The sequence below is a fragment of the Biomphalaria glabrata genome, chromosome 1 (assembly GCF_947242115.1).
Source record: "Biomphalaria glabrata chromosome 1, xgBioGlab47.1, whole genome shotgun sequence".
Lineage (NCBI taxonomy): Eukaryota > Metazoa > Mollusca > Gastropoda > Planorbidae > Biomphalaria > Biomphalaria glabrata.
In genome coordinates, this window is record NC_074711.1 from 50,642,410 (window position 1) to 50,657,698 (window position 15,289).

The 15,289-nt window shown below is 36.5% G+C and overlaps 1 protein-coding gene across 2 annotated transcripts in view; it reads left to right on the top strand.

The window, feature by feature from the left end:
- Positions 1-15,289, top strand: part of LOC106067505 (angiopoietin-1-like) — a 57,596-nt gene that overhangs the window by 34,282 nt on the left and 8,025 nt on the right. For both annotated transcript variants that reach the window (XM_056041998.1, XM_056042005.1), the window contains exons 5-9: positions 2,054-2,222; positions 7,935-8,053; positions 8,960-9,156; positions 12,006-12,117; positions 14,926-15,061. In XM_056041998.1, coding sequence (XP_055897973.1) covers positions 2,054-2,222; positions 7,935-8,053; positions 8,960-9,156; positions 12,006-12,117; positions 14,926-15,061 — 733 coding nt within the window. The remainder of the gene's footprint in view (positions 1-2,053; positions 2,223-7,934; positions 8,054-8,959; positions 9,157-12,005; positions 12,118-14,925; positions 15,062-15,289) is intronic.

Here is a 15,289-nt window from a genome sequence, read left to right on the forward strand (position 1 = left end):
GGTTTCTTCTATTTATAGATATACTGTCTACTTTCTACTAGTTATAAATCAAACAACAGAAATATCACAAGAATAAAAAAAAAGTGGTTAAAAAATAATTAATTAATTTTACTGTAGCATAATCATGTTTGTTTTCTAGTCCGAAGATTAATGAGGAATGCAATTTTTCCCGTGGATAAGCAGGCCCAACTGCGACCTACATACTTTGCACATCCAGCGCAGAAATAAGCGTTGTCCGTCGGTGATCGATTTTGAGTTTCTTTTCGCTGTCTACGTCTGTCCTCTTTTTGCCTCAAATGTGTACCTGCGGCCTTTGTAAGTGATGTCCAGATGTCTCGTTCCGACACCGCTCGCAGCCAGGTGCTCTCTTCTATGTTAGTTAAAGCAAGTTGGCGCCTAAGATAGTCTTTTAAGCATTTCCATGGCGCACCTGTTACGTCGACCAACTTCAGCTCACCTTACGGGATCGCCCCCCCCTCCCATGCCCAGCGTAGCTGTCGGATCATAAGAAGTCCCTCTATACTGAAGTATACTAATCTACATAAAGTGATAATAATAATATAATAATAAGGTTTGTCTTCGAGTCCGAAGATTAAGAAGGAGTACAGAATTTCTCATGGCTGCGCATTTGTGATCTACATGTTTTGCCATATCCAGCGCAGACATAACCGTTGTCATCCGGTGGTCGGTTGAAGATCTCTTCGACGACTACACCTGTCCTCGTTATAAGATTTCCTTTGATCTCAACTGTGTATCCCGCGGCCCAGAGACGTAGCAAGCCCCTTTGAACCCGGGTTCAGGAATACAACTTTAGGCCACCTCTAGTAAGTTGAGTGTGACTGAACCCTAATGGGCCATAAATTTCCAAGAAAACATCCCATAAGACAGACAATTTATAAAGTACTCAAAAAAAAAAAAAATTCTCATCAGAGCACTGGCGGATCCGGAAAAAAGGGGGGGGGGGTAGGGTGATCGCGGGCGAATTTTAATAGAGAAATGACACAATTCTTTACTTATGTTAATAATATATATTAATTATTGATATTTTAACCTATTATTTTGGATTATGTAGCTCCCTTCCCTCTGAAGAATGTTGTCCGATTTGGTGAGAGCTTAAGTTTCTCATTTCCTATTACTTTTCGGCCCATTTTTTTATTACAATGACAACTTTTAACTGTCTAAGCATCCTTCGATTGATCGACTTTTCAGCATGTTTCAGGTCTAAGGAATAAGGAAATACATTTTCCGAAGGTCCCAATTAAATGCTACATTCTTGTTCCCAACTCTACATTTATTTTTGGTAGAGTTCTCTAAATAAAAGAAATATCAATTTGTTTTTATTGTGCTTTTTAAAACCCTTTTGAATGTAGTGAAACGACAATAAATCTAGATCTTTTTTTTTATGTTATTATGATTATTATTTTTTTTTTTTGGTATTTTATTAAGTCAGCGTTTAAAGGGAAGCGGAAGTGCGGTAAGGCAAGTTTTAAAGTTCAATTAGGAGAAAAGAAGTAAAATACAGGAAGTCCTATTTTCTTGATATCTTTTTAATGCTTTATATATGGACTACAGCCGTTTGGGGAAATACCGAAAATAAAATACAAAGGTTTGATAGAAAGCTTGCAGTTTTTCTCTATTAGCAGTCGTCAAGTTGCGAATCTGTCAAAACCGGTTATTAGCAAGCGTCTAGGAGGTAATGCAAATCAGTACGTCAGTTTAAGAGCTCTCTTGATCAATGAGTCAGTGAGTGGTAACTTGTAGATTATACAAATATGGCAGTAGTTGTACAAATATATTAATCATATCTGATTGTAATCATACAAATATATTAAAGAAATATGACTTTAGTTCTGCAGATATATCGTTCATATGACTTCAGTTGTGAAGATATATCATAAATATTTAATACTGGTAGAAATATATTATAGAAATATGACTAAGTTTGTAGAAACCAAGAGAACAATTATCAATAACTAGAAGGGTGTCAGTTCCATGTATAACTTCATTACTGTAAGACTGACATTTTTTGGTCTTTTCCTCCATTGTTCCTCAGTGTGGGTGACTTAAAGGCTGAATGGCTCTTGTTAAAACGCGACGTTGAGGCAGTGAAGAAAGAGAGTCTACTGTGTGCCGAGTGTCACAAGGGTCGTTCCAACGACACTTCTCAGCTGAGCCTGGCCTTGAATCAAACTAGGAACCAGACGAGAGAAGTGGAGAATAAGGTAAACAACTCTAAATGACCGCCACAACTGGTAGCACTAGAATACAAAGATAGCTCCTCCTCAAGACAGAAACATTATTTCGCTTATGAACTTAAAGAAACGAATAACTTATAAATTAAAAATAATTTTTTAAAATATTTTTTTTAACAACGTTTATATTAAAACTTACTAAAAATGAAAAATAATAAATAAATAATCTAAACAGTGGGTGTGAATTTCACATAATCACATACTAGAACAATTTTTTGCCACAAAAGTCTAAAGAATTTTATTACTTTGAAGTGTGAGAGTCAATCATCATCATCATCATCACTCCTTTGAGTTCCTCATGGAACATAGAGCCTCGACAAAAACACGCCACTCTTCACGGTCTCTTGATAGTTTTTTGATGGTTTCTCAGCTGAGAGTCAATGCTCAAAATAAAGAAAAAATTATTGAGCTCCATACTTGAATTATAAGCGAACCAAGAGCTTCTTCACCTTTACGGTTCACCATCAATGAAGTCCAGTAAAGAATAGACGCCTAAGCGCCATTATCCCGTTTGGCTACCGGAAAGGGATTCTTCCAATAGTCAGGCGTGGACCTAGAGCTCTCCACTGCCAGCTCACTGTCTGAGACTTGAAACATCAACCCTAAAGCGGACAGGCCGTCACATTTACATTTCGCAACGGAAAAGTACCCGCACGCTATTAGCGGCTGAAGGCTGGGTTGGCTACGGGCGAGTTATCACATATTCCTAGACTGTCATCGCCACATATCCGTGATGAGACCGCCATTCCGGAGGCCAGCTTTGCCGCCGCATAGTGGAACGGCGTGGCGGACTTTTCAGACTGGGGCGCTGGGCATCTTCACCAGATACCGTGGAAATGACTAAGGAAAAAGGGAGACACCCAAGTAACTTTACAAAAAAAAAATCATCTGAAAACAATTTATGTCAACTTATTTTTTATAAAAAAATGTATTTATAATAAAAACAAAATTAAGCGACCTGAATTCGAACTCTAGGGATAAGGTCTCCTCAATCTTCCCAGTCCTCTCAAGCCTCCTCAATCAAGCCTCCTCAATCTCCTCAGTCTTCTCAAGCCTCCTCAATCTTCTCAAGCCTCCTCAGTCTTCTCAAGCCTCCTTAATCTCTTCAAGCCTTCCCAGTCTTCTCAAGCCTCCTCAATCTTCTCAAGCCTCCTCAATCTTCTTAAGCCTTCTCAAGCCTCCTCAATCTCTTCAAGCCTTCCCAGTCTTCTCAAGCCTCCTCAATCTCTTCAAGCCTTCCCAGTCTTCTCAAGCCTCCTCAATCTTCTCAAGCTTCCTCAATCTTCTTAAGCCTTCTCAAGCCTTCCCAGTCTTCTCAAGCCTCCTCAATCTTCTCAAGCCTCCTCAAAACCTCTTTAGTCTCCTCAAACCTCCTTAGTCTCCTCAAAACCTCTTTAGTCTCCTCAAGCCTCCTCAGTCTCCTCAAACCTCCTTAGTCTCCTCAAGCCGACACGGTAACCACTGTGTCAGGGAGCTCAAGCCTCCTCAATCTTCTCAAGCCTCCTTAATCTCTTCAAGCCTTCCCAGTCTTCTCAAGCCTCTTCAATCTTCTCAAGCTTCCTCAATCTTCTTAAGCCTTCTCAAGCCTTCCCAGTCTTCTCAAGCCTCCTCAGTCTTCTCAAGCCTCCACAATCTTCTCAAGCCTCCTCAATCTTCTCAAGCCTCTTTAATCTCTTCAAGCCTTCCCAGTCTTCTCAAGACTCCTCAATCTTCTCAAGCCTCCTCAATCTTCTTAAGCCTTCTCAAGCTTCCTCAATCTTCTCAAGCCTCCCCAGTCTTCTCAAGCCTCCTCAATCTTCTTAAGCCTTCTCAAGCCTCCTCAGTCTTCTCAAGCCTTCCCAGTCTTCTCAAGCCTCCTCAAGCCTCCTCAAAACCTCTTTAGTCTCCTCAAGCCTCCTCAAACCTCCTTAGTCTCCTCAAAACCTCTTTAGTCTCCTCAAGCCTCCTCAGTCTCCTCAAACCTCCTTAGTCTCCTCAAGCCAACACGGTAACCACTGTGTCAGGGAGCTACTAATGAAATTAGGTTTTATGGTTATTTACTAACTTTTAAAAACAATAAAGGGAACGAATTCAAATTCTACCACCTTATCACTCAAGTAAAACTTCTTTCCTTTTGTTGGAGATACCAAACAAAATAATTAATTACCAAATATAATTAACTAATTGTGTTTTTTTAAAGTGATTCTTGTGTTGGCATGTAAAAGAACTAATTCTGCAAAGTTTTAGCTAGATCTGAGATTGGGTGTGTCTTACCAGACACACAGTGTTGATATAAGCTTTGTAATAATAAAATGTTTCAACTATACATTTTTGTGACTTATCGAATTCATACAATATAAGCCTATACATATTTTTTTCTCTTGTATAAATAAAAGGGTAGTCTTCTGTGCCTGTTAGAAATGTTTTAATCACGTGACAATGTTGCTAAGTCAAAATCAAGAAACAAATAAACCTCAGTCACCTTGAAAACAAATGTGCTCCCGGGCAGTTCAGTTGCAAATGATTTTTAGAAAAAAAAATTGTATTAGTTAGAAAACAGATAATGTTTATGAGATTACAATAAAAATTCTCAAAAGATATAAAATGGTTATGTTCCTGTGATTTACTGGTGTACTCTAAACTCAGAATCTGGTGGAATAATATTTTAATAGACCAGAAGTGTGTTTTCCTTATATTTGATTTTGCATTTTGAAGATCATTAAAATACACCTTTAGCTTTATATATCAGTGTAACTCTGTAAAAAAATAAAGAGACTTGGAATCAATCTATCGTCAAACCCGATACAAGCTAAAAAAAATGCAAACAATGAAACTCTGGATATGAAAACTACACATTTGCAGTACTTTCTTGGACGAGTCTTTTACACAAGATCTGGGCACTTATTTTAAGTAGCCTACCCGATATTTATCTATACACAATTTCGCACGGAAATAAAATATTTCTAAAAATCAAAAGTTTAGCATTGCTATTTATTTTTAACAAAATATATTGACCATATCATTCCTTTAAAGTTAAAGTCTACAAGTAAACATGTCATCAAATAGTGCACATACTTAGAGCATGCGCTATCCAACTAGTGCACATACTTAGAGCATGCGCTATCCAAATAGTGCACATACTTAGAGCATGCGCTACCCAAATAGTGCACATACTTAGAGCATGCGCTATCCAAATAGTGCACATACTTAGAGCATGCGCTACCCAACTAGTGCACATACTTAGAGCATGCGCTACCCAAATAGTGCACATACTTAGAGCATGCGCTACCCAACTAGTGCACATACTTAGAGCATGCGCTACCCAAATAGTGCACATACTTAGAGCATGCGCTACCCAACTAGTGCACAGACTTAGAGCATGCGCTACCCAACTAGTGCACATACTTAGAGCATGCGCTACCCAACTAGTGCACAGACTTAGAACATGCGCTATCCAACTAGTGCACATACTTAGAGCATGCGCTATCTCGAAATGCTTTCCAGCATTGTTTTTACTTCCCTTCACCAATGGCCTCAATTATGGTTTGTAATAATGTTTAAGCCTGTGTTCTCAAAGCAGCCAAATACCCGAAGGTATAGGCCAACCTTTGCAAGACTTTGGCATAAAGATTGCTATTTATAGGCTTGTATGAAAATAAAACTAAAAATCACATGACTGCATTATAATTGACGTGTTAGCTAAAGATATCATGCATATTACTATACCATATGTTCTATTGCGACCTTGACGCCTACACAGTGTGAACTGTCTGACAAAGCAGTTGTTTTTTTTTTATTTCTGACTACCTTCTGAATACTTTTCCTTTCAGTGACTGCTGTCCTCTTTTTTAGAGTCCTCTTTGAAGATAACTCTGTAAATTAACACTGGATGTGCTTTTAACTTAGATCTGCTTTCATTAGTTAGCATTGAATCCAATCAAGTAGAAAAAAAGTAAAATCTATTTATGTATTGTCTCATCTCACAGAGCATGTGAATGGTATTAAGTTGCATTCATCTGAATCAGGAGTTTGTACATTTTGGAATGGTACTAAGTTACACTTATTTGAACTAGATAGGACTGCATCACTTTTGGAACAATTTGTAGTAGTGCTACCCCATAAGCAAAAAAAATGTTAACGAGACGTCTTGTTCCTTGTGGAATATACTCAGGATAAGTTACTATCATTGATATCATTAATTTGTCTTGTCAAGAAACTTCCTCTTTTTCTTCTGCCTAGTTCGGTACCTTGCAGAAATGTCTTTGTTATGTCGTTGTCAGGTAAACAAGCATTCTAAGCCTTTAACAAAACACAATGGGTTTATTTACACTTATTGGCTGATACCTTTATTTACTATTTTCCTATTTAAGATGTAAGGAGAACAGGTAACACTTTTCTTCATTGGAGTTATTCCCATGCTGAGTACAGAGCCAATGACTGTCTTTTAGTCAATACAGAATTTATTTTTAGCTAACTCAATGCAGCAGTGGTATTTACATATCTGGTATTAAACATGTTTGTTTGAATCCTTTGTCTGAATCCTCGGTGAACAAAAAATGAAAATTGTAGTCGTGATGCGCTATGATAGTAGTCCATGAGAGTCTTTGGTCTCAAGGAAAAACAAACTCATATTTGAAAAAGTCAAACAATGAGTTGTTTTTTCTTCCAGAGTTTGATATTTTACAAAGCTATCATTCCAAAGATTTGCCTCAACGATAAGTTCTGTTTACAAAGCCTATATCAACTCACTCTGTTTGGCTGGAACGATTAATAGTGTCTTTGAATCTCAGGGTCTTCGTTTGGAAACTTGAAAACGAAGTTTGGCCTTTGAATGGCCTGATAGAGCAGAGAAATTGAAAGACAGACGTTAGTTGGATATTTGGATTGAAAAGCAGAGAAATTGAAAGTCAGACGTTAGTTGGATATTTGGATTGAAAAGCAGAGAAATTGAAAGACCGACGTTAGTTGGATATTTGGATTGAAAAGCAGAGAAATTGAAAGACAGACGTTAGTTGGATATTTGGATTGAAAAGCAGAGAAATTGAAAGACAGACGTTAGTTGGATATTTGGATTGAAAAGCAGAGAAATTGAAAGACAGACGTTAGTTGGATATTTGGATTGAAAAGCAGAGAAATTGAAAGACAGACGTTAGTTGGATATTTGGATTGAAAAGCAGAGAAATTGAAAGACAGACGTTAGTTGGATATTTGGATTGAAAAGCAGAGAAATGTAAATAAAGACATTGATTGGTTTGTGAAATGAGTAAATTTGATATTCATGCGCAAAATAAAATTGTATTACAGGACTGTTAACAATCATTGTTGGTTTTGCATTGCTGCGTCAACAAATGACGTCGTCAAAGAATAGTTCGTTCTAGACATATTAAACTGGAGTGATGGGAGAGTTGATTAGTATTCAAATTATCCAATTGGAATAACTGGCTTTTAGCGAAAAATTCATTTTAATAGTATGCAATTTTAATCACTCTGCCGATCCCTTACGGTCATTTTGGGGTCCGCGGCCCACACTTTGAGAACTAATGCCAAAAACAAAAAGTCGTATTTCATGGTACGTGCATATTTTAAAGCTGAAATAGTTCATTTTTTTTAAAGTGAAGTGTTTTAAAGGCTACATTTTTTAAATGTTTTTTTTTCTTTCTGCTGGTTTTCACTAACAGACAATGTTGATGTTTCTCTCTTAAGTTGTATGATGTGATTGAGAAACAAGTTCGACTTGAACAAAAACTGAACAAACTCGTTGGCGATAGTGAACATATGAAGTTTCAACTTGAACAACAGAAGATGGATTACAGACATCAGGAGTAGGTGTTCCTAGGGATAGACAACTCACTTTCTCTCTTCAAACCATTTCTCTCTCTCTCTCAGCTTGAATCCTCACCTATCTCTCCTTCAAACCTCTCTCTCTATTCTTTTATTCCTTTTTCTCTCTCCTTATATTGCACTCTTTTCTTTCCATTTATGTTTCTAATTCTATCCCTTTCTATATCACTTCTAGCTTACTCTCTCACTCCTTCTATTCTTTACTCTCACTTCTTCTATTCCTTATTCTCACTTCTTCTATTCCTTACTCTCACTTCCTCTATTCCATACTCTCACTTCTTCTATTCCTTACTCTCACTTCTTCTATTCCTTACTCTCACTTCTTCTATTCTTTACTCTCACTTCTTCTATTCTTTACTCTCACTTCCTCTTTTGCATACTTTCACTTCTTCTATTCTTTACTCTCACTTCTTCTATTCCTTACTCTCACTTCCTCTTTTCCATACTTTCACTTCTTCTATTCTTTACTCTCACTTCCTCTATTCCATACTCTCACTTCTTCTATTCTTTACTCTCACTTCTTCTATTCTTTACTCTCACTTCTTCTATTCCTTACTCTCACTTCCTCTTTTCCATACTTTCACTTCTTCTATTCTTTACTCTCACTTCCTCTATTCCATACTCTCACTTCTTCTATTCTTTACTCTCACTTCTTCTATTCCTTACTCTCACTCGTTCTATTCCTTACTCTCACTCCTTATATTCCATACTCTCACTCCTTCTCTTCCTTTCACTCTTATCCCTCTATCATTATTTCCTATACCTTCTCTTTAGAACCATGCCCTTTTTTTATATCCTTCTCTCTCTCTATTTTTCTCTCTTTCTGTTTTTTTTCCCCTAATATAACAATCCCTTGGTAAGCCATTACCCATTTCATCTCTCTCTAGGACTAGTGTGACGTCACTTTTTATCACAACCACTGCCCTTCAAAAAGAATTAAAGGAAGTGGCACTCAAAATGGAAACTTTTCCAAACGGCAACCTTGACCTCACGAGAGATACTCGCGAAGAACTTCTCCTTCCCAAACACGATGACGTTATTCCAATTGACAACTCAGTCAATGACGTGATAGACAGAGCTCGGGGTAAGGATAAGAATAAGTTTCGAGCGCTCCTTCTGGAAAGAAGATTCATGAATGATGGATTTTTTAAATACATAATGAACATGTACTAACAGGGCCGGATTGAAGTAAATGGAGGCCCCTCGAACATGAGTTTTGTAGAGGCCACCGACAGTTTTTTAAAAGCTTTAATACAAATTTATTTATTAATAATAATCCTTAAATCTAAAAGCAGATCAGATTTTAGAAGAAAGAAATAGTATTTGTAAATTTCATTTCATTCTCTTCCTTTAAAAAAATATTTAATATACATATTTTATTTTTAAAATATATTTTTGAGTTTTTGGATGTTAAGGCCCTGGATTGACGCACTGCTGTAAATCCGAAGCGTATGTGATTGTGTAGTATACTTTTTAACCACGACGGTGTTTCCAACCGTAAGTTTTAAAGTATTGTCTGTAAAAAAGCAAAAATATAGGGTTAAAGGTTTCTAACCAGTCGAAATTCCATTTTGTTTTGTCTATTGTGGGGGCCCATTGCTTGTGAATCCAGTAGCCCCGCCTGCCTTCCTTCCAATGCAGCCTTGTGTGTACAGAACAGACAATCTGAAGTTTTTTCTATGAATTCTAAAATCACTAAGATATGTGACGATATGTTTGAGTGCCAGATGAGAGGATATCTTTTGAGGCTGTTTGTCAGGATGTATTGGTGGATGTTACTATGAACGCATGTTGAACAGACAATGCGTTTCTGATGTTTTAATTTTGTATTGCTCCGTCTATTAGACAATGTCTGACTTCTCCTACAATAGCGTGATGCTGGAGATACTACTTTAAAATATAAACTCAATACTGAAATCTTCTTTAAATAAATACAAAGCTTTAATTCTGAAATTTAATTTTGGATTCTGAATCACTTTAATACAATACACACTACATAGATGTACAATACAAGTTAATTGAAATTCACTTACTCTAGTTGCAGATCTCTCTCTCGACACTGAAGTCTTGTAATACCACCTCTTGCCCCCTTCTGGTAACGTCCGAACTATTTTTAGAGCTTAAGGAAAAACCGTCATCATTTAAAATAAGTAAACTTGTCAACAACCTTGACATTGCGCTGCAAATATTCAATCTAAAAATAAACTTAAATGCAAATAGCAGCTTTATGTTACATGACAATAATATATTTTTGCTGAGACATGATTTCCCAAGTTATACAATTCTTGTTCTCTATTTTCCACATAAACTTATCAGACACCTGGACACCTAAAGGGGGACAAACGGGAGGACAAAAATACAAAGAAGGCTTTAAAACTCGGATTACAATATATACTAATTGAACAAAATAATAAAAACATAGGCTGTAAAATTAATCTATTAAGTAGGCCTATAATTTTTTCTCCGAGGATGCGAGATTTTGTTCAACTTTTTTTTGTTATATGTGACTGAGTCAATGTAAGAGTCTCTCTCATAAGTCTTTGTGCCGCTGTCGTGATTGGAACAGTAAATAAGTTTTGTCAAAAGAAGAAGAGGAACTATGGGTAATATGTTACACACATACAGTCTTGAATAGCTACGAACACCACAGTTTATATAAGGGATGTAAATAGGGTTATCTTTCTGTCCTACAAATGATTACAAGTTGCAGTACTGGTTAAACAGCTGAACATCGTTTATATAAAAACTCAATTCCTTTAGCTACAGTTTGACTGATAATACATCATTTGTATTCAGTGAGCTTGTGTGTTTAAAGCAGAAGATACGAAGGATTGAATGTATTCTTGAATTCAAATGCCGTTGTTGTAAATAAAAGAGCAATAAGCCGAACTTATTATTTTTTTAACTTATAAATCTTGCCGGACGTAGGATATCCTCCTTTTGTCGGACGTCTTGTAAACCTAGTCATATATTATATTTACCGCATTAATAGAATTTATGGCTTCCATCAGTTTATGTTTTATCCAAGTCTGTTCTATAATTATCTTCAAGTCGGCCTAAATGTCAGATCTATGACAAATTGCATAAATAATTGCAAACAAAAAGGGGAAAAAAAGATGTGTACACTGAGTTCATATTACTTCGACATTCTATCATTTCATGTACTTTTTCTTTTCCTCGAATCCTAAGCGCTGATCAAAATTAAACTTGTTTTGTTTGCTTGGAACAGAAAGCAATAAATACTTGTAAAAACAAAAAAAAAAAACAAAGAAAAAACATCTAGATCTATAATATGGTCAGACGCAGCATTTTGGGGTGATAGATATGATCGATTCTAGAACTATGCATAATACTATTAAGTCTCTCTCTCTCTTTCTACGAGTCTAAGAAAAAGAAAGACACAACCAACTTGACTAGGTGAGTCCAAGTTGCGTGGTCCTTGATAAACTGTAATAACTAACAAATGAATACATTACAATGGTATGACCTAAACACTGGCTGTACCATTACTGAACTGTATTTTTACAAGGCTTATATGAACTTATATCATTTCACTCTGTCCATGACGTTTTCATTGAAAGGTTAGAGAGTCGGCGTGCGTGCGTGGTGTCCGCATGGTTGGGCGATGTAGAGAATTATCTATACAGATATTTACGTAACTGATGACACTGGCTTTTTCTTGCTAGTCAAACCATGGAACTATACTAACAAAACGCAATATTAAAATTATGTCATTTTGGCCACCCAGAAGAAAAATAAAGTGAGATTTCTAACGTAACAAACTTCTTGTTTTGACTTGTAATGAAAATAACAGCAAAGGTCATCAATATTGGAAACAACAAAATACTTTTACTATACCGGTTTATACTATAATCTCAACATGTCTGTAACGGTTTTACCTTAATCTGAAATGTGATTTTAAACCTTCTACAGATTGTCATGACATTTACAGATCTGGCTATCGAGTCAGTGCACTGTATGAAATCTGGCCTGAGAAAAGTCGCTCCATGATCCCAGTGTACTGCCAGATGATCAACAACACAGGGTGAGGAGGTTAATACCTAACAAAATATTGTCTTATTTTTTGTCCTAGCAAATACACAATGATTTCAAAGAATCAAAAAAGGCAAAGTATTGTTACAAATGAACAGTGATAGGTAGAGGTCAACGTATGACCCCGGCGAGATGACACAGCAGCGAGTGTTCTCTGGAATCTACATGTACAAAGACAGGATGTGACGTGTCCTCACGTGTTGTTCCAGGGGACGAACAGATCTAAGTAGGTGGACAGTTACTAATGAACAGTGACAGTTAAAGGTCACTACGAGTGACCTCGGCGAGATGACACTGCAGCAAGTGTTCTCTGGAATCGACATGTATAAACAACGACAGGATGTGATTTTTCCTCCCGTGTTGTTCCAGAGGATACTAGCAGTGTTTTTACAACAATGGACAAGCGATTAGGGACTCTATATAAGCCAGAGAGTTAATGTGAAAGTAGTGAAAGTCAGTCGTGAGTTAGCCGTTACAGTCGATACAGACGATGTAAGACGTGTGCGGCTCTAGTGGAAGAGAAATGTGTACGACTCGATGCAAGTTAACTAGGGTAGAGTTAACTGGAGTGGACTACTGTCGTTAAAGTCTATACAGCGAACTACAGTGGACTTGAGCCGTTACAGTCGATACAGTCAATGTAAGACGTGTGCGGCTCTGATGTGGTAGACTTGAGTACGACTTGGTTCAGCTTTGGAAGACCTGGAGCGACACTGGGAAGTGTGTCGTTGGTCTGTTCTGTGGAATACGGCTGGATGCAAGTAGAGAAGAGATGAATAGCAACGAAGTGAAGAGATGAATTGCAACGAAGTATAGCTAACTGTAAACTGACAGATATTGTACAGTCTTCTACGCTACATGTTACAGTAACGAATTGTTAGAGTTAATAGTCATTAAAGTTATATGAAACTGAAAGTTTAGTCGTCAAGTTCTTTGCTGTGTTTTTATTTGTGTGTCTACTAGTACATTTAGCCAGAAGATTCAGAAATACGTAACAGTATGAACATACCATCCAGAAAGTTTACACATTTGGGAAGAACATTAACTGCAAATCGTCACTGACTGTCTCAGAAAATTATATCCACTACTTAATAACTACTTATCTATAACAGCTATCTCAGAAAATTATTTATATAATTATATATGTACGTATGGGCTGAAATTAAGTTACTGAGTTTGTTTATCATTAGATGTGGCTGTATGGTATTGAAAGCCGAGGAGAAATCTACGAAGAGGACTCGTGCATATGTTTTGGGTATATCGAGATGCTTATAAAGCTGGTCCAAAAGCAATAGAATGGCATCCTCAGTTCCTCTAGCTGCTTTGTATGCAAATTGGTGAGGGTCTAGACTGTTATTGACTTTTGCTACAAGTTGTTTAAGCATATTTTTTTCAAAACATTTCATAACTATAGGTGTTAGTGTTACTGGGTGGAAGTCATTTAAGCAATCTATTTTTGGTTTCTTTGTAGCCTACTGGTACGATCTCTGAAGTTTTCCAGATGTGTGGAAGTACGCACGTTTGCAACGAGTGGTTAAAGATATGAGAAAAGATAAAAGAGATTTGTTCCTCACATGGCTTGATCAGCTTGCCACTAATTTTATCTGGTCCAGAAGCTTTGTTTTGTTAACCCTTCTAAATAATAAGGTCACCTCATCTTCAGTTACAAAATTGACGCAGGGTTCTTGTTTCCCTTTGGTCAGAGTGTTGAAAATTTCTTTTTGTAGGTCAACAAAATCTTCTTTGTCAGTCACAGTCAATTAATAGTTAAGTTTTTATTGTTGTATGGACAGTTTGTTCATCATTTTGTAGGTACCTCTAGATTAGTTGTCTATTAGATTTGTATTTGTTCAATTATCTTGTTTGGATTTGTTCATTGTCTCTTTTGTTGTTCATTGCATCCTCTTGTAATTCGGTAGAGATTCATTGTCTATAATGTCTGTATTTGTTTATTATATTGTAATTTTGTATTTATTCTTCTCTATCTCTGAAGATGTTCATTGTTCTGTATCTCTGTAAGTGTTCATTGTTCTGTATCTCTGTAAGTGTTAATTGTTCTGTATCTCTGTAAGTGTTCATTGTTCTGTATCTCTGTAAGTGTTCATTGTTCTGTATCTCTGTAGGCAGTGCATTTTTGTGACAGTACGCACCGGTACGGCATACTGACACCTTTTTGAATGTGGGAAAAAATTATTACTTTTCTTGTATTTTAACGTTTATTATTAATTTATTAGTAGTTAAAAGTTATGCAATCTATCACTGAGTACCAGCACCTATTTTTTTTTTTTTTTTTACAAAAAGCACTTTCTGTAGGTGTTCATTTTTGTGTATCTCTGTTGCTATTCATTGTGGTATCACTGTGGTTGTTCATTGTCCTTCATCTCTGTGTTTCTTTAAATCGTCTTTTTATCTCCGTGTTAGTTAATTGTCTTGCACCTCTGTATTTGTTCATTGAGTCTTTGTGTTGCTATGCCTAACTTCACAGCGTCACTGAGCGATATGTTTGTAAATGTAATTCAACATCATCTAGAATTATTGATTACTCAAGCCTTCTTTTGTGTAAAGTAATAAATAACCTACCAAAGCATTTCAAATGTTTAGAAAGGAGATGGTAGAGTTTCTATGGAAACAAAGAAATAAAACATCAGGGTGTCTGTTTTAAGGCCTTCAGGTTTATAACTCAATTTAAGACAAAATCAATGCCTTAATAAAACTAGAACTAAGAAGAAGAACATTTTATTTCAAGGTTTACACTAAGTTTGCTATTGGGTCATTGATGACGTTATATCTCTCTTTTTAGATACACAGTCATTCAAAGGCGTATCGATGGTTCGGTCAACTTCAATAGACGTTGGTCAGAATACAAATATGGCTTTGGCAATCCCTACGGTGAATTTTGGGCTGGTAATGAGCTCATTCATCTACTGACCAAGCAGGTACAGTGAACTAGATTATCTCTCTATTGTATCGTCTGCATTGTAGTAGATTATCTCTCTATTGTATCGTCTGCATTGTAGTAGATTATCTCTCTATTGTATCGTCTGCAGTGTAGTACATTATCTCTCTTTTGTATCGCCTGCATTGCGTATGCCTACATTGAGATGTAATTATTTTGTAATCAGATTTTGTCCTATATATAAGCAGGTTTCAAACTTTTGGCTCAA